General features: G+C 38.7%; 1 protein-coding gene across 3 annotated transcripts in view; it reads left to right on the plus strand.

The window, feature by feature from the left end:
* Nucleotides 1-20,211, plus strand: part of Cdc23 (cell division cycle protein 23) — a 291,636-nt gene that overhangs the window by 246,617 nt on the left and 24,808 nt on the right. The window contains exon 1 of one of the 3 annotated variants that reach the window (XM_068228636.1): nucleotides 19,746-19,853. The exons of the other annotated variants lie outside the window; for them this stretch is intronic. Coding sequence (XP_068084737.1) covers nucleotides 19,836-19,853 — 18 coding nt within the window. The 5' untranslated portion in view covers nucleotides 19,746-19,835. Of the gene's footprint in view, nucleotides 1-19,745; nucleotides 19,854-20,211 lie in introns of those variants that run through there. 3 annotated transcript variants of the gene reach the window in all.

Here is a 20,211-nt window from a genome sequence, read left to right on the forward strand (position 1 = left end):
CTCATTGTATAGTCAAGTGAGTGCGAAGTGCGTGACACTGCCTTTTGCGGGTTGTTGTAAATGTTATGTTGAAAGCAAATTCGATTACAGTGACTCTCTCTTAGGATATTCGCATGTTACCAGAGAAGGATTATTGTAAGATGGAGGATGGTTGCCTAGTTGTACTTCCCCTTAAAACAGTATTCACCACCCTCATTATCGTAGGGGTTGCAATTGCCACATAAATGTCTTGCATTCGTTTGACTAGAAACCACTCCAGCATTTATCACTCTGGTGTATTAGCATTACTTGCCATTACTTCATTACTTGAGTCCTGTCCTGGAATACAGTTAACTAGTTTTAAATCCTCTGTACAAGGGAACGAGTAAAATGTAGATAGAAAATCCAGTGTTTGTCTTTAAGAAGTTGTGAAAAGAATCGGGAGATGGTGAGTTAGACTGACTGCTGTATCACTGCTGTTCATTTAGTACCACCCAGGCGGCGCGTGTGGTTTAAAGAATGCTACGGACGTAAGCAACTGTACCACCGAAGCGGAGGAATGTACGTAATCCATATAGTATAGCCTAAGTAGTAGTTGATGTATAAGTTATGCATTTTCAGGACCTCGCAACTGGTAAAAGAGTAAATTATTGTAAAGTAAGTCATATTTTAACGCATTCTTCTTGCGTTTTCGCAGCGGCTGATGACCTTTGAGAAAGGCCCTTTGAAAACAACGATCGTTTTCGTAGGTCAACATAGACTATTGACACAACGTTCCATATTAAATTTGCCAACTGATCGACCCGTGGTTCTTACGAAATCAAAGTTGTTGGTAATTTGATTGGCTGCTCATTTTAAGTGAATGACAGGATATCTATCATTGCAGGAGACATTCTGTCATATTCACCTGTCAGTAGTACTATCTGTCTATGTCTAATTGGCAGGCATAAGTAGTTTTAATTAGTGTTACACTAAATATAATTTGCGTTTTATTAACAGACTAGTGGTAATGACTTATCAAATCTCTCCTCTGACGCCTGGTGTTTGTAATTTATTTTGAAAATTCAAATATTTCATAAATTTCAACGATTCTGTTACCATAAATGAAGGAATGAATAACTCTGTCGAATAACAAAATTCAGCCTGCTAAAAGTGTGTCGTGTAAATCACCCTTTCGCGAATTCTCGTGAATAAGTTCACCTTTCAATTTTACGGTCAAGGCAGAAGGGGATTGGGTTAGGAAAAGTCTAGAACCAAAACGATCCCATGTTATATTTTTTGTATATTATTTTTACGCATTTTATTGCATTTATGCCTCTTAGGGCCCTTTTTTAGTGTTAAGTTCTTCAGTCTGCCGAAACTAATTTTGAGTAATAAATTTACAAACTACCTGGAAAAGAAAAACATATCGTAACAGTATTATACCTGAAAAAGAAACAACTTAAGACAGAAGTACAGTCGAACCTCTCTTCGGTAGACACTGTCGGTTCCGTGGGAAAATGTCCGTTACGAGATGTGTCCGCTAAAAGAAGGTTGTAAAAATTAATCGAACATTTTAACGGCAAAGAACATCCACCTTAAATACAAGCATACATCTTTACTTTGATTATTCTAAATAATTTCTAAGTAAATATTTACCTGGGATATATTACAAGTGATTTTTACAGCCTTTACATTCATTACAGCTTCGCGCGGCTGTGAGCTTGCATCCGGGAGATAGTAGGTTCGAATCCCACTATCGGCAGCCCTGAAAATGGTTTTCCGTGGTTTCCCATTTTCACACCAGGCAAATGCTGGGGCTGTACCTTAATTAAGGCCACGGCCGCTTCCTTCCAACTCCTAGGCCTTTCCTATCCCATCGTCGCCATAAGACCTATCTGTGTTGGTGCGACGTAAAGCCCCTAGCATTACAGCTTCAGGAAGTAATCATTCAGCTGGGTGTAAATATTTAGCACATTTTACTGCGACATTGTCGAAAAGGGAATGATGATCGAGCGTGACGCAAATTCAGTTAACCTCAACTTTCAGGTTATTTGCGATTTCTCGCACTTTTTTTTACAACTCAGTTTTTTTGTCAAATACATTTGAACCACTCATTTACCACAGTGCTTATTTCTGCAGGAATTAACTCCCACTTTCTTTTCATTCCTCGATTCCTGTTTTCCTCCCAGAACCAAAGCCCATGGCGCAACAGCCGCAAAGGGCCATGGCTTACCGAGTGACCGCTGCTCAGCTCGAAGGCCTGCAGATTATGAGGTGACATGTGGTCAGCACAACTAATCCCCTCGGTCGTTATACTTGGCTTGTAGACCGGTTGTTTTCCTCCCACTCACTTAAAATATCATTTTTATTCTTCACAATTGTGTTTTCCCCGAGTTTAATTTTTCAGGCAACTTTTCACACAAAGTCTTTTCACACTATATTATTTCTTGTCTCGACATCTAAACATGCTTGTCCCTCCTACTAATGTTTACTGGGTGGTTGAAATGCTATGGTATTTCTACCTCATTAATCATAAAGTCTCTTCCTTGTCAAATTTTACTGAATTACCTTACCTCGACCTTATCAGCAGCAGTCTGAGTTATGAATAGAATGATGCAAGATACGCTGGAAAATCCATCAGTAACTTGTGAGTAAACAGATACTAGTGGCATATCCGTACAACTAGAATTCTCAGAAAGTACACTAATTAGAACACAAAACGACCCTAACGAAAGGTTTTAAAAGTGTCCTGTACAGAACAATTAACTTCACGGATACTTCAGCGTTCCTATGTACGTTTCCTTCCGTTATCCTTGGAAACAAAATAGTACGAACATTCAAAAGGAATTCCCGTATGTTTTCAGAATGATTTTTAAGATAAAGTATGACAGCCCTGTGTAAAGAAAGCAGTGGCATATACTGGTCTGAAGATCTGGGCTAGCAATCAGTCTAGTAATATACAAAACATTAAATTACATTTTCATAAATCTAATTTTTAAAAATATGAAATCAAGATATCTGGTTTGGGATGAAAATGCCTTGATGATATCATCATTGAAGTTGTAGTCGGGTCACTTGCAAAGTTTCTGAAGAAAATACTTTTAAGTTGATATTAATGCCAAATCGCATAAACGTTCGTGTGTCTGTGTTGAACAGCATTATGACATTCTACAGATGCTAAGGTTGCTGGTATTGTTACAGTTTAATGTTGCCAATATTACTACTTCAAGAATCACTTGGTTTAGTCTGTTTTCTTATATGGCAGAAGGAATTTTATGGACTGCTTTTTCCATAAATCGAATACGTAGTCAAATTTTACAATTTGTTTTACAGGAACATTATGTTGGGCAGTGAGCAGAGCATGTTTTTTATCGTAGTTAGAAATCTATTCTTGTATTACCAAAGTTTGCAAAGTCCATGCTACTGCAAATGTGAGCTTTCGAAGTATCATATTTTTGAACTGCCAAAGAGTTCATATTTTTATGACTATCTTCACGACTTAATAACAGCATGGCCAGCACTACAGTTTAAACAGCTTAGAATTACCTGACAACCAATTCCATCTATCATGGAATACTCTGGTGATGTGAAATGACGTGCATAGTCATGCTGGTTTTTTTTTTTACATCAGCACACAATTGCTGTTCAGACATAGGTCTTGTCATATTCATAATTTGAGCTTTGCCACTGTATGGGCGACGGTTGAAAGAGACTTTTAACAAACTCTCTGTCATACAGTCATTGGCATTTAAAGCCCCTACAGGTGTTTGTTCCATCATCTCACAAAACCAAAGCAAGACAAAACAAGATGCTATAAGTAAAATTATACATTTCTTCAGCATATACACACTTAAACAGATCATAAATCGAAAGTATATATTTATTGTAGGCTGTTTGTTTTTTTTAAACGCTTTTAACTAGGTAAGAAACTGCTAGCTGTAGTGGCAACTGGCTCTCTTTCAGTGCTGAGCCTGCTGTGAACGAGTATGGATGAGAAGGGAGGGGGAGAGGGGCGTAAGGCTGCTGGTCTGCAGTCACGGTTTCTACTGTGTTGCCACATTCACTATCCACAAACAATCATTTCTTTCGATAAAGGAGAATGCGCATGAATTTCATGATTTTTTTATTGCTCTGTTGAAACTGTAATATAAATAATATAATAATAATAATAATAATAATAATAATAATAATAATAAATAAAATTAACTGAGTGAAACTGAAAAGAGATGGCTTAAAATGTTAGCAACAAAAATCTTAGGGTCTATTCAAATTTTGCATTTTTTCTTAGGCTACCGCCAGTAGCCCGTACAATATACCACTGAAAGAAAGTGTCCTTGAACATGCAAAGTGTCCACTTAAGACAAGTGGACAAGACTAATGGCGATGTCCAGAATTCAAGGTGTCCACTGAAATGAGGCTATTTAACATGTGTCTTATGTAAAATAAAGTCATTTTTGTGGAAAAATGTCCACATAGGTAGGTGTCCGCTGAATAAAGGTGTCCGTTAGGGCAAGTTCGACTGTGTAATACTGTTCCCATATGTTTTTCTTTTTCAGGTACTGTAGTTCATAAATTTACTCAGAATTTGTTTCGGTAGACTGAAGAACCTAACAGTTAAAAATTAACGGAGTGAAACTGAAAAGAGATGGCTTAAAATGTTACCAACAAAAATCTTAGGGTCTATTCAAATTTTGCATAAATTACAGAGATTCATCTTAACCTATGCTATGATTCTTGTTATTTCAATATTGTTAAGGAAAAGATTGTTCTACCTTATAGACACATGTTTTGACGTCAGAAAACTATACTGATTCAGAATTTTCTTGCAGTTGGCTGACCTTTCTTCTTTCATTCCCAGCCACAACATATAGTCACAAACCCCCATGTTGATTAATTTCAGAGATCAGTTAGGTCTGATATTTCAGTATGGCTATGTTGTTAGGGTCAACATCTTATAATGTGGTGTATAAAATTTGGTCTCAGTCCAGTCTGGTGACTCCAAACATCCATCTTAACATCTTCATTTCTGCCACACTCATTCTATTGATTTGTTCCTTATTCAGAGGCTCACCACTGTCTTGTACCCTTCTTGTTTAAGACTGGCTGGTTTTCTGTAATGCAGTACCCCTGCTGTCTCCTTCCAGTTCTTCCAGCCTGCCTAAATTCTGCTAGTGAGTTCCTATTCTTTTCCAATTTCAGTTTCTTCTAAGACTGACTCCAGGTATCTGAAGTGGCCCATTCTCTCGATGCCTTCAACTTTCAGTTGCAGATTTTCTCCACCTTCTTTTCCAGCATGCCACAGGTAATTTGTGTTTGTACTGCTGATCTTTAATCCTCTCTCTTCCAGTGCTGAGGCCCATTGTTCCAGTTTCTTTAAAACTCATTCCTTATTATCTTAAAACTGCACATCGTCATACACCATGATGTCACTTATCTCACTTTCTCTGTTATCACATCCATTATTTTATTGACAAACTCAAAGGAAATTCCTGGTGCAATCCAACTATTCTTTCAGAGGTTTCTCTTTCTCCAGTACTTCTGCAGATGTTCACTCTCGCATATGTGTACATTTCCTGCACTGATCTGAAATATTTCTCTGGGAAATTCCTTTGCCTAAGACTTTTCCACACCTGTTGTCTCAGCACTCGTATTATAGGCACTTTCCAAATCATTTTTCACGAGTTGGAGGTCTGTTCTTTCCCCAAAACTTTTCCATAGTTTGCCTCAGTCCAAATATTGGGTGTGTTGAGCTCCTGCCACATAAGGCCAAATTGTTCTTCTCTCTTCCATCTATAATTCTCACATATAACTTGATAGTGTGATATGTAAGTTCTTCTGCAATTTTGGGCATGCCTTTGCATTTTCCAGACACTTAGGAGAACTTGTTCCTTAAATCTGGATCTCATTTGTTTTCACCTTAATTTCTTTGATTTGCATCCCAAAGCATAATAAATTACATTGTGGTGCCACATTATCTCCAGGCATGTCATTGCAGCTCTGAACCTTCTTAATTCAAGCTGTCTAAAGAATGTAATCAATCTGGGATGTTTCCCTTCACTTTTATATAATATAAAATATTCTGGTGAATTTTTTAAGAATGAGTTTACAATGACAGTTTCAAAAGTTATTATTTTGCTGTTCCTCCATTCATTGTGAATTTCTTCTTGCTAGTCAATTTTTCTCATCAGGTCGCACAGTAGTTCAATGCCCTCCACTTAGTACCTTCCACATCTCAACTGTGATCCCATCTAGACCAGCTGCTTTTCCATTCTTCATTTATCTCCTCTCCTCGTTATCTCCGGTCACCCCTTAGTTGATTGACTCATCGCCTGTATACCTCCTTCCATGTTCTTCATTCAGCAGTTCTTCAAAATAACTCTTACATTTGTTTTCAGTATCTTGCTTTCCTGGCGTTTCTCCAAGTATATCTACCACACAGGATCATATAACCTTTGCATTATATTCCCATCGTAACTGGACATTTTTTAACTCCCTTGAAACACTCACTTCCGAGATCTTGTTCCTTAAGCCTGGCTTTGGATATTTAGTGCACAACTACTTTATTTTATAAATGTTAGGTTTTCAGTCTGTAAAAACTAATTTATGAACAAACACATTTATAAACTACCTGAAAAAGAAGTAGATCACTTAGGGAGGGGGGGGGTGTTCTTAGGACCATGGGGCTCATTTTTTTTACTCTTTACATGGGTCTGCTGTTTCTTCTTGGCCCAGAAAGCTTCCATTTTCTGGCTGTGTGCCAGTTTCCTCTCCTTTGTCCACTTCAGTCTGGTGGTCCCCGTGTTCTCCTTGCTGGTGAGGGACACTGGGAACACACCCTGCATAGGGTTCCATCAGATTTGGGATCAGTCTTGTATGGTGTTTAGTGGAATTTCTAATTGTTTCAGGTCTGATTTCACTGTGGTGATCCATTTGTTCTTGGAGGCTTTCCATCTACCTCATGTCCTGAAGATCTTGTTGGTGAACCTGCAGGGGTCCATGCAGGTCAAGTGGCCTTAGAAGGCTAGTCACATGTTCCTCATGGATATGATTATGTCTTCCTGCTGATCATAGAATTCATTGTTGTGTCTGAACCTATAGGTGTCATCCTTTTCTCTTATGGGTCCTAATATCCTAAAGATTTTCTCTTCTCTTGCTTAGGCCCTTCCTGGTCATCAAGAGGCATTCAGAGAAGTAGAGCACAGAGGGTCTTATTACTGAGTTATCATGTTTAAGATTTTTGGAAAGGTATTTATATGTGTCAATAATGCTCTTGCAGGAGTGGTGCACCCACTCCAACTTGGCACATTTGGTGTCTGTTACGAGTGTTTCCCTCTCATTGGCTGATATTCACTCTCCTACGTACTTTACTGCAGGAATTCACGAATGGTTGTGCCTTCTTGTGGGATTGTAGATGGGGCTCCTTTAATGTTAATCATGAACTCAGTTTCTTTATATACTGACCCTCAGACCAGTCTTAGCTGCAGTGTTGTAAAGGCTCTGTAGTTGGTGAGTAGCATCCTGTATGTTTTTGGTTATCAAGGTAAGGTTGTCAGCAAAGTCTAGGCATTATAAATTGAGGTTATTTTTCCTGTATCTAATCTGTAGTCCAGTTCTTGATGGTAGTCCTTTCCCTAATAATCTTCTTTAGTATACAATTGAATAGGCTGCAAGAGAGTCTGTCACATTCTCTCACTCCCGTTTGGATGGGGAAGCTTTCAGAGAGTTCACCTCTGAACTTGACTTTGGAGGTGGTGTTTCTCAAAGTAGCCTGAATTAGTCTGGAGGTCTTCTCATCTAGGCATAAGGTGCAGAAAAGTATCTGTCTATTGAATCATATGCCTTCTGGAAATCCACTAAGTTCACTATAACTACGACTCTGATGTGCAAGCATGGGTCTTTGAGGTTTTATATTTTCTCTGCACAGGATGTACCAGTGTGGAAACCAGCCTGATATTCTCCTAGGTAGGAGTCCAATTGATTGGTGACTCTAGTTTGCAGGGCTTTAGAGAGGATCTTGTATGTGACAGATATTAGAGAGATTTATCTGTAATTGTTGAGGTCAGTCTTATTACCTTTCTTGTGTAGATGATGGGTCACAGCTGAGGTCCACCCTTCTGGTAAGGTCTCTGTGACCCTTATCTCCTGTATGATCTGTTGGATGCTCTGTAGAGATCATTCATTTGCATTTTTCCACATCTCCGCTACTGGCACCTTGACCCGAGGTCTTGTTGTCCCTGAGGTTCTTGATAATATCCTCTGTCTCTTTCCTTGGTTGGTGGTATTAAGTCTGGATTCCTAGCAGGGGGCTCATGGAAGGTGAGTCTGTCTTTAGGTTCTTCTGCATTGAGGAGCTTTTGGAAATGCCCTGCAAGGGTAATGGTGCAATCCTTATTGTTGAATTGAAGCCTTCTATCAGATCTACAAAGATGAACGGTGGGGGCCACGCACTGCAACGTCTAATTCTTGAGTTCCCTGTAGAGGTCCCTTGAGTTGTTGTTCTTGAAGTTTTTCTCTCCCTGTTGTAGTTCCTCTTGGTTTTGCGGATAGTGTTGGCAGTTATTTCTCTTTGGGTTAGAAAGGCCTAGTAATTGGACTCATCTTTGCTCTGGTTACCATCTGACCCAGGCTTTGTGCCTTTCTGCTATAGGTTGGTCACATTCTGAGGTCTTGGTTTTGCAGATAGTGTTGGCAGTTACTTTTCTTTGTGTTAGAAAGACCTAGTAATTGGACCAATCTTTGCTCTGGTTACCATCTGACCCAGGCTTTGTGCCTTTCTGCTATAGGTTGGTCACATGTTGAGGTCCACCAAGGATGCTAGCCTTTGTTGGATGAGGCAAGGATGGTTTTTTGTGCAGAATCCAATAGAGCCTTTTGTAGAATGGGCCACTCTTGTTTCTGCGTGCTTTTGCTTAGGGCTGTCTTGAAATCAGTCCTCATCATGTAGTCATAGGATGTTGAACTTGGGTATCTTAGAGCTCTTTGTGGTATTGGATGATCTTCTCAATGGTTGTAAGTTGGTTTTTACTAGGGAGAGGTCAGTCCAACAAGGAGACACTACGCACGTGTCATCTGGGATTCGGTTCATTTTTGGTGGGGTTTTAGAGCATGGTCAGAAGAGTTACAGGTCAAAATATTAAGATGCCACTCCCCTCCCTGCATTTTTCAAGAAATGTTGTTTCTAAAATTTTGGTTTGGTTTAAATAGACTAAATGTTGTATGTTTTATAATATGCTTAGTACTTCCAGGACACCACAAGCACTAAGCATACTCTAACACATACTGTATGTGTAATTTTTAGTCTATTTAAACTGAAGCAAAATTTTAAAGTCAATTTTTCCCCAAAATTGGGGAGGGGGAGAGAGTTGCGTCTTAATACTTTGACCTGTAACGCTTTTGACCATGCTCTAAAACCTTACAAAAAATTAACCAAATCCTACATGAGACAAGCATAGTGTCTCCTTGTAAGTTAGCTCCTCGTAATACTTTGTCATTCTGTATCTCCATGTGTTGCCTCTTTTCTGTTGGCCACATGATCTATGTGAAATTCATCTAGCATGGGATAGCATAGGTTTTATACTTCCTAGGTAAGTGTTTGAAGGCTGTTGTCTTTAGGACCAAATCACATTTGGCACAAAGGTCTATGGGGTGTTCTCCGTTCCTAAGTTTGCTTTACATCGCACCGACGCAGATAGGTCTTACGGCGACAGTGGGATAGGAAAGGGCTAGGAGTAGGAAGGAAGTGACTGTGCTCTTAATTAAGATACAGCCCCAGAATTTGCCTGGTGTGAAAATGAGAAACCATGGAAAACCAACTTCAGGGCTGCCGACAGTGGGTTTCGAACCCACTATGTCCCGAATACAAGCTGATAGGTACGTGAACCTAACCATGCAGCCACTTGCTCAGTGTTCTCCATTTCTGTTTGTTCTCTTACGAACTTGGTAGTGGCCAACTTTCCTATGATATTTTTTTCTCTTTGCCAACTTGTGCCTTGAAATCACCCATGAGTGTGGTGGTATGTTGTGTGATCTTGTCTAGCGTTTCTTCTAGAATGTTTCAGTAGTGTACAACCATTTCTAAATCTTTCCTGTTTGTATCATTTGCATAGAAGTTCACTATTGTTTATGCTCTATTGCAGAACCTGAAGGATGACGAGGAGGCCTTACCATTAAGTGAAGTGAATAATAATTTGTGATCAACCATCATATGATGTACAACAAAACCAGTGTCCAGGTGTGGCATCATCTTCATCACCCTGACACCTGTTTTTCATTTGTAGATTCCATCACGTTTTTGCCCTTGATGCTTTCATGGCCCGTACTTATAGACATGATACTGTATTGGCTTTTGGGCTTATGCCGTGTCAGGAAAATAAGGTGAAATTTCACCCAAAAGCCAAGACAATTATAATTTTATTCATACAATTCTCATTACTTCTTCCATCATTTTCTTAAATTCTTGTTCTTCTTCTGTACAACTTGCTTGCCCTGTATATGCACTATTCACAGTAACCTCAATGCCTACATTCAACATCATTTTTATTGGTAGAACTTGGACTTCTAAGTGCTTAACAATTAAAAGCTATTTATTATGTGCATGAAAAGTCCAAAATACGTTTCAAAAGAATCAAAATATTTTCTTTAAATTATTTAAGCTAAAAACTCCAAACCCCACGGCACTTAACGCCCTTGAAAGGGCTTTGGCCTGCGCAGCAACCGCTGCTCAGCCTGAAAGCCTGCAGATTACGAGGAGTCATGTGGTCAGCACGACGCATCCTCTCGGTCGTTATTCTGGGCTTTCGAGACCGGGTTATTTAAGCTAAAACTAGTTCTTAACCTAAGTTCTCTAGTCAGTGAGCAAAATGCTGTTGTAGTGAATCACAAACACTGAGCTTAAATTGAGCATCTTAAAGCTATGACAGTTATCACAGTACTCTCACTTGTACCTTGAAAATGCATGTTCAGCATCTCATGATGTTAGTCTTGCATATTTGTAACTTGCATTATCACCAACACTCATATGTTCTATCTCTTCAAAGTTTTCCACATTGTCCCCTTTTATGTGCGATTTTACATATCACTTGTACTCGTTTATTCATTTAAACAAAACTGGAATTTCTCTCTAATGTTTTTTCGTTTTTGAACTACCGGTACTGATTTCATGGAGCTTACTTTTAGTGTTGTTGATTTTCTCTTGTTGTTTCTGTCAGCAATTGTTCAGATATTTCCAACTTTGTAATGCACTGCAAGAGAAAACACAACTTTCGACTACAAAAGCCAAATCAGCTTTAAGTGTGGTTATGTCACTTGAAGTCTGAAATGTGTCCTGCAGAATTACAATAGAAGATGCATCTTCTCCATAAAGTTCATTTATCACAGAATAAACCATTTCAAAATTTGTTGCTTAATGAAGTACCAAATCATGTGATTGAAGTAGGAGGTAGTGAAATAATCAGTGATTTCTTTTTAAAAAGCTCTGTTCTACATTATGATGTCACAAAAACCTTCTTTCGACTATCAGTCAGCTTATCTTGTTTGGATAAAGTACATAAATTATTTCATGGACTGTGCAGAGCAAGCACGTAATGTGAATCCTTTGAGGGTAGCTTACTCCTAGTCCCTCTCCTGTTTTAATCAGAAAATATGGAGCGGTGTTAGTAAGTAGTAACAACACATTGGCATATTTCACACCTCCTGGTCAGAGAATATGCATAACAACATTGAAAACACAGGCTACAGTTGAGTGATTCACTCCAAACATTTCCTTTCATGCTAAAAGAAAATATTTCTTCGACATTGCTTCATTGTCTTTCAGAATACCAATTACATCATTCACATTATTTTTCTTCCACTGATGTCACCTGTTGCTTTCATTCTCCTGCAACTACCCCATGTGGATGGGGTGGTAGAATACATTCACGGTATCCCCTGCCTGCCATAAAAGGTTACTGAAAGGGAGCCTGGGTTGGCAACCTTGGGTCCATTAGCTGAAACTGGCATTGCTTACACTTACTTGTGTTACGCTGCTCCTTTCATCCTTCCTGTCCGATCTCCCTGGGTCAACTCTTGTTCTTTTCTGACCCCAACGGTGTTAGATTTCCGAGGCCTACAGAGTCTTCATTTTCATGCCCTTCATCACTCTTTCATCTTCATTTTGATTAGTGTTTATAGATTATGGTTGCCCAGTTGTTCTTGCTCTTTAAAACAGTAATCACCACCACCACATTCACACAACTTTCTCATTTTATTTAATGTTTCCTCATAGTACTTAGGCAAGTAGTATTTTTATAATGTTGACTCATCTGGAGGATCTATTTGTTTACATTTTGAAAGAATATTTCTGAGTTCAGGATTTTTTATTTTTGAGAGTGAAATAAACACCTTCCACTTATCTATTCAATATTTCTCAAATGTTGACGGTTCTGAAGAACAAGAAGAAGAAGAAGAAGAAGAAGAAGAAGAAGAAGAAGAAGAAGAAGAAGAAGATTCTCCAAAAAGAGAGATTGTCTGGTTGGTCAATTCGTTGAAACTGCTGCCGTATGCTTATATTCACTGAAATGTTGCGAACATTAATTTGCAACTATATGTTTTTCAGATGCCTTGCAGATAAGTACTGGCATTTTGCCATCAGTTGTGAATACATCCTTGACCAGGCGAATTCGCCATGTGGTTAGGGCCACGCAGCTGTGAGCTTGCATCCGGGAGATAGTGGGTTCGAACCCCACTGTTGGTAGCCCTGAAGATGGTTTTCTATGGTTTCCCATTTTCACACCAGGCAAATACTGGGGCTGTACCTTAATTAAGGCCACGGCGACTTCCTTCCCACTCCTAGGCCTTTCCTGTCCGATTGTCATCATAAGACCTATCTGTGTCGGTGCGACGTAAAGCAAATTATTTAAAAAAATACATCCTTGAATTCATTTAGTTATTGACGTAAATGAACAAAGTCACTACGCTTCATTTTTCCATTTCCGAACCACATGTAAGTCAACACAATAAATTGTAACTGCCTGCACCCAGCAGCTGAACAACCAAGGCAAGAAGAATGGAAAAGTGAAGCCATCAGAATCACTAGTATCATGTGATCATTGCACCATCATAGGCAAGCAACCAGCATACAAGTGTGTCATCGCAACTGTTAAATTCCATTGACAATCAGAAGTATGAGTATTAACTCATCTTAGGGGAGTCCAGAGTATGACCCAACTCTGTAAACTGTCAAAATATGCATTTTTCAATGAATTATATGAAATGTCTCATCAATTTTTGTGCACATTACATTTGTGTGTTGATTTAATGTGATATAAGATTTTGTTGAATTTATTTTCATAAGAATTTATGTATTTAGTGAAAAATGACCTAAAACACATTTACATTTAAAATATATTTATTTACCTAAAAATCTGAGCCCTGCTTATTAGTATACAAGGGGTTACCCAGAAATAACCGGAATAACTTTGCCGTGGGCGAAGCTTGTTTAGTATGCATTTCTGCCGCTAGGCATGTATGGCGCAACTCATTGCCAATTCGGTGCCGCCTGTGTTGTTCGACCTGGCTTGTTCTGTTCATCTGCAGTGATTGTTTTTTCTAGCGCTGTTTTGTTCTTGTTTCTTTTTTTATTATAGCAAGTTTAAATGAACAACACGCAAACTTTTTATTGGAAAGTTTTAAGAAGACTGCGCAACAGTGTTCGTCGAAAAAAGACCCTATTTGTGGAAGACAGGAGACTGGTTCGTCCACCACGACAACGCATCTGCACACACAGCCATCTCTGTTAGATTTTTCCGCTGCCCCACGCTTGACCTGGCTCCGTGCGGCTTATGTTTCAGAGAAGTCCAGGTGTGAACTGACTAAATAAACTGTTAAAATATGCATTTATCAATCAATTATATTGGTATTATAAATTTACTCATTCAGGACAAATATTTCAGGTTCCCTATGGGAATCAGCATCTATATCATGTGATGGCCAGGCAGACATCATTTTTCTTTTAATGAGACAAAGTCTCTCATAGTGCATTGGCACTACCGGTGGCTTCAAGTAGCCTACGCAGTGGCCTCCACGGTATGCACTAGCCATGTGTCTTGGTGGGTGTGCTATTTACCAACTGATGAGCCCAACTTAGCACACTGGAGCAAAACGCTGGCAACCAAGAATGAGTTAGCTGAAAAATTTATAATCTCCATTAACAGACCATTTATACTGATATTATAAATTTACTCATTCGGGACAAATATTTCAGGTTCCCTATGGGAATCAACATCTATAACATCTGATGGCCAGGCAGGCATCATATTTTGGTATTGAGACCAAGTCTCTCATAGTGCATTGGCATTGCCGGCGGCTTCAAGTAGCCTATGCAGTGCCCTCCACGGTATGCACTAGCCATGTGTCTTGATGGGTGTGCTATTTACCAACTGATGAGCCTAACTTAGCACACTGGAGTGAAACGCTGGCAACCAGGAATGAGCTGGAAAATTTATAATGTCCAATAACGGGACCATTTATATTGGTATTATAAATTTACTCATTCGGGACAAATATTTCAGATTCCCTATGGGAATCAACATCTATTCCCTTCAAGGCTGTGAGTTCCATATCGAAACATTCTTTTTGAGTATGATGTATACAGTAAAGTCGAGCAGTATTTATTTCTATTTCTGTGAGATACTTGGAGTATCGTACTCTTTCCTTCATCACACTGATAAAACATAGAAGCCAACAAGTAACACGTATCAGTTTCCAATATGAATTGAATTGTATTGTGTCTAGCAGTGATTCACGCGAAGTGATTAGTAGAATTTGCTTAGTTGGTTTCTTCGCATCTGATAGGGATGTTACATCTGACGGGTTTTCCAATTTCCATGATGTGTGTTCACCAATGAGCCAAGAAGGACCATGGCACCAAGTATCATTTGAGTGTAAATCATTTTTTCGACAGTCCCCACGAGAGCTAGTCTGCAGGATTAGTGTCACCGGAGCAATATCGCCATTGATTAGGGAATGTGTAGCTTAAGATTTCATTAACCCTGTTAGCAACGAAAGGTTTCCATCTTTTTGGGTCACTGCAAATCCAACCAACCGTTATTTTACTGTCGCTCCATAGCGTGGCCTTTTTTATACTGAGATCAGTCTCCATACAGAAGTAGTAGAGGAGACTTGTACCACTTAGAGCAGCAAGCAGTTCTAATCTGGGAATCGTTACTTTCCTCACAGGTGCTAGTCGTGCCTTGCTGCAAAGAAGGCATACGAAAGATAACATATCAAACTCTGACCTCAAATATAGTGCAGCACCATATGCCTTCTCACTTCCGTTTCAAAATAAATGTATCTCGTGTTGTTTTTTGTTTTGGAAATGCCAATTCATCGGGAAACATATGTTGATGATAAGTGGAGCAGTTCTGACAACCAACGTTGCCATCTTTGCACCAAATCTGGTGGGAGAATTTTTTTCCATGCAAGTCCCCGGCACCAATTGTCTCGAAAGATGTTTTTCATGATGCATACAGGTGCTAGTAGACCTAAGGGATCATAGTATTTTGCTATCGGTATCCCAACTAACTCCCAAGTACAATAGTTGTTTTTTTTTTTTTTTTCCTCTGCCTTCCATATCTCCTTAAGTGGTTCTTAGCCCATTTTGAAAGGGGAGTTTTATTAGTTTCAGAACTCATACTAGGTTGTGATCACTTCATTATTATCTTCTAGGCTGGCTTTGAAATCATCCATGAAGGTTGATTTGTCCATAAGAGCTGTCGCTAATGGGTAAGTTTCCTAATTAAGTGAAGCTAGTTCCATTAAGGTGGCAGATAATAGCAATGGGCTGCTTGCGAGGCTGAAGGGAAGACTTTTAAAATGGAACGCCATGATATCTTCCATCATCTGATAGTCTTCGGGGTCATCTGAATTTATGCAATACGCCAGAAATCTAGTTAAGTTGTGGTTTTTCTCATTTAGATAAAGTTGAAGAAATGCTTGGCTTCCATCTGAAATGATTGCATTAGGATACTGCCGAAGACGTAACATGGCAGAAAGAAATTCGGGCAGTAAGTTTGGTCCAGTTTCTAGGGCATCTTTTAAGGTCGGTGACCCCTTTCCATTCGATGATGCATCAAATTCAATCCTCAACTTAGTAACATCACCATTTTTCTTCTTCACGGCATGATGTGGCAAGTAGGACACATTTTCAGATGAATCGTTTGCAGGCACGCTCTCTACCTGGTCTTTAGCAAAGTGATACATGTCATGAAAATCTCCCTCTCTCTTTAGTCTCATCTCTAGGACCTGAAACTGTTTTCTTGCTGAGGGGAGAATACTTGAAAACAGAACATTCTTCTTCCTAGGAAGTGACTCTACTCTCCTTCCATCTTTAATGCAGTAACTTTCATTGTAGTCCTGAAGGATTAGCTTACTTTTCACCAGGGGTGCTCTGGTGGCCTTTTCTTGTATCCCGATAGACTCTAGCTCCCAGAATTGTCTAACGACATTGTCCAATATGCCTGTATACGAAACAGATTAAAAACAGTAACTTACCAAGAAAACAAATCTAGATGTAAAAAATGTGTTGAAGTATAAGAAAATTTGATGCAGCCTTCATTAGTGAAGTCAAACATTTTGGACTTTTCTGTGTGCTCTCTCTGAGCACGTTTACTGGGTAAATCACTGTTCTCTATCTGTTTCCCATGCCTATTCTGTTATAATTATATTAGGATTTTGATTATTATTCAAACGAGTTGTTACCATCATCATTAAGTATTTTGTATATGAGTCTTGTATAGATCAACAGATTGATTGAATAAGTGAGGAAAGAAAAATTATATACCATATATTATTTTCATTTTTTAATATTATAAATAATCTCGTTGTAAGAAACATTTCACTAGACGTTCCTTTGTATGATTTATGGTAAAATAATAATTTTTATATAGATTGTTATTAATAGAATTTTAACAACTTCAGCACATCTTATTCCTAGTAATTTCCTAATGGTCCAATAGGCATCAACAAAATTGTTTGTTGCTATTTCTGTAATGATTTTCACATGACAGCTACTGTATCGAGTTTCATAGATCAAACTCACAGTAGTCATGACAGTCAAATCTAAACGTGATGTCATAGAGGTCTTGGCAGGTGGTATGCGTAATTGTACTTTGATTCCTCCTTGGGCTTTGAGTGCTGCTGGGCTGAGTGGCTCAGAAAGTATAATGCTGGTAGTATTTGAAGGTGCTGAAACACGTCAGCCTTGTGTTGGTAAATTTATCATCATGTGAAGGAACTCCTGTAGGACAAACTTCTGGCCCTTCAGCATCTCCGAAGACCAAAAAAGTGGTTAGTGCGACAAAAAACCATCCACTGCTATATTAGAAATATGTTATGGAAGTGAATTTCAAATACACTACTTATCATGCTGCTTAGAAACTTATAACCAAAGAATGGTTTCCAATAGGAACTTAATTTTTAAAATGTTGAATCCCTAGGCAGGCATATACACTGTCACTGGACTGTGTGCTTTCTAAGAAGCTTACAGTGTTAACAGTGTACTGCCCAGTGTCTTGGGAAGGTGTAACATTCCAACTGATTAACCCACTGCCGTACTGTAATGAAACACTGTTTTTTTGTGATTATGATGCCTGAACACTATCAGTTGCTTTTTTTTGTCTCTATCAGTGAAAATTAAATGATAATTTTCAACTTTTGTATCTTATTGTAAATGTCATTGTTTTCATATGTAAATTTTAATACTTCTTTAACAATAGTCTCCTCCTCTATCTGGACATTATCCTTGTAACCAACAATCTTTACATACTGCTGACTGAATACTTCTGCCTTTTGAAGATCCTCACATACACACTCCCCTTGTTCATTAATTATTCCTGGAATGTCCTTCTTGGAACCTGTTTCTGCCTTAAAATACCTATACATACCCTTCCATTTATCACTAAAATTTGTATGACTGCCAATAATTATGCTTGCCATCATGTTATCCTTAGCTGCCGTCTCTGCTAGATTCATTTCCTAGTAAGTTCCTTCAATTTCTCCTTACTTCCACAGCCATTTCTAACTCTATTTCTTTCCAGTCTGCACCTCCTTCTTAGTCTCTTTATTTCTCTATTATAATAAGGTGGGTCTTTACCATTTCTTACCACCTTTAAAGGTACAAACCTGTTTTCACATTCCTCAACAATTGCTTTAAACCCATCCCAGAGTCTGTTTACATTTTTATTTACCGTTTTCCACCGATCATAATTATTTTAAAAATTGCCTCATGCCTGCTTTATCGGCCATATGGTACTGCCTAATAGTCCGACTTTTAAGACCTTCCTTTCTAATACATATTATTTTTAACTATGACAAAAACAGCTTCATGGTAACTAATGCCATCTATTACTTTGGGTTCTCTATAGAGCTCATCTGGTTTTACCAGCACCACATCCGGGATATTTTTCCCTCTCGTTGGTTCCAGCACTTTCTGAATCAGCTGTCCTTACCATATTAACTTATTTCCCATTTGTTGGTCATGCTTCCTGTCATTCGCATTTCCTTCCCAATCGACATTTGGTAAATTCAGATCCCCCGCTACAATCACATTCCTTCCCATGTCACTTCCCACATAGCTGATTATCTTATCAAATAATTCTGAATCCGTGTCAGCGCTACCCTTTCCCTGTCTGTACACTCCAAAGACATCAAGTTGCCTATTATGGTACTGCCTAATAATCCTACTTTTAAGACCTTCCTTTCTAACACATTTTTTTTTTTTAACTACGACAAAAACAGCTTCATGATCACTAATGCCATCTATTACTTTGGTTTCTCTATAGAGCTCATCTGGTTTTACCAGCACCACATCCAGGATATTTTTCCCTCTAGTTGGTTCCAATACTTTCTGAATCAGCTGTCCTTCCCATATTAGCTTTGCCATTTGTTGGTCATGCTTCCTTCAACTCCCCTGGATTGAAAAAATTGTCACCGTCAGAATGTTGGCCGGCAGGGTGGTGGTATACAATTTCTAATCACTAGATTGCATGCCAAAAGCCTGGATTAAATTCCAAACCTCTCCACAGTATTCATATATGGAGTGAGGGCATGTGACACTGTTGAAGGTGATTCGTCCATCAGATGAGGATGTAAAGCTTTGAGCAGACCGCTTGGTGTTATTTGACAGAAGACTTCATGCCGACACCAGGTTTCATACTCTTCCTACCTCATTATCATCATCCCACATACAGACGTGCAGATTGCCCATGGGCATCAAATAAAAAGACTCCACCAGGCGAGCTGAACATGTCTTTGGACACTCCCAGCACTAAAGTCATATGATAAATAAATAATTCTAGGCCCTTTTCAGGGCTAATAAAAAACACTCAGCTACTGAAGCACTGATGTAGCCTGTATACAATATTGTTAGCTAAGAAACTGAAAGATCAAGGGGCAAATATTGGCAAAAACTGAAGATTTCAGTAAAGCTAGAAATGTATTAGGTAAGGTGAGGAGGAAAACAGGAAACTGACTTGAATACTGAATTCACTATAATCATATAAAATTACTTACATACTAGATAAGGTATGTTTTGTGCTTGCAGTCTATAGTTTAATGAACAGTCTACATTCTTTCTTGTTTGTATCTGTTATTTGTATTGCTGTTAAATGAGAAATTGAAAACTGTATGCAGTATTTGGTGAAATCATTGTCTGTCGATGTACAACAGTGTAATTTGAAACTTCTCTCTTCTCAGTACAGCTACCTGATCTAGATGAGTCATAGGTGATTGCAACTTCCTGAACATAACTTGATCAGTTCTATCTTGCTGTAGTTGGTGTTATATCTTTCTGCTGCACTGTGCTGTTTGATTGTTGGCAAACACTGGTATCAGTTTGAGCAATGGCAGATTCTCCTAAGGTATGAATAATGGATTGTCAAACTGTCGCATATTGTTGTTTTCTTTAGTAATGAAATAGTGTTCAGTGATCCAGTTTAGAAATTGATCATCATAGCTATTGTTGGTCTTAGTTCTACATTACAATCAAATTTCAAACATGTCTTGCAATATAGTGGGATTGTTACTGTTTAGTGTATGGCACAGATATATCCATAAATATATATACACAATTCATATATTAAGATTAAAGTTCCTTTGGTAATCCATTGAGTCAAGTGTCACGTTGACAAAATCTTCAGGGTTGTCATGTCAAACCCGGGGGGAACACCTAGATAGAGTATGTTGAATAGTTGTCACTCTGCACCACAGTCGCACTCG

The sequence above is a fragment of the Anabrus simplex genome, chromosome 7 (assembly GCF_040414725.1).
Source record: "Anabrus simplex isolate iqAnaSimp1 chromosome 7, ASM4041472v1, whole genome shotgun sequence".
Classification (NCBI taxonomy): Eukaryota; Metazoa; Arthropoda; class Insecta; order Orthoptera; family Tettigoniidae; genus Anabrus; species Anabrus simplex.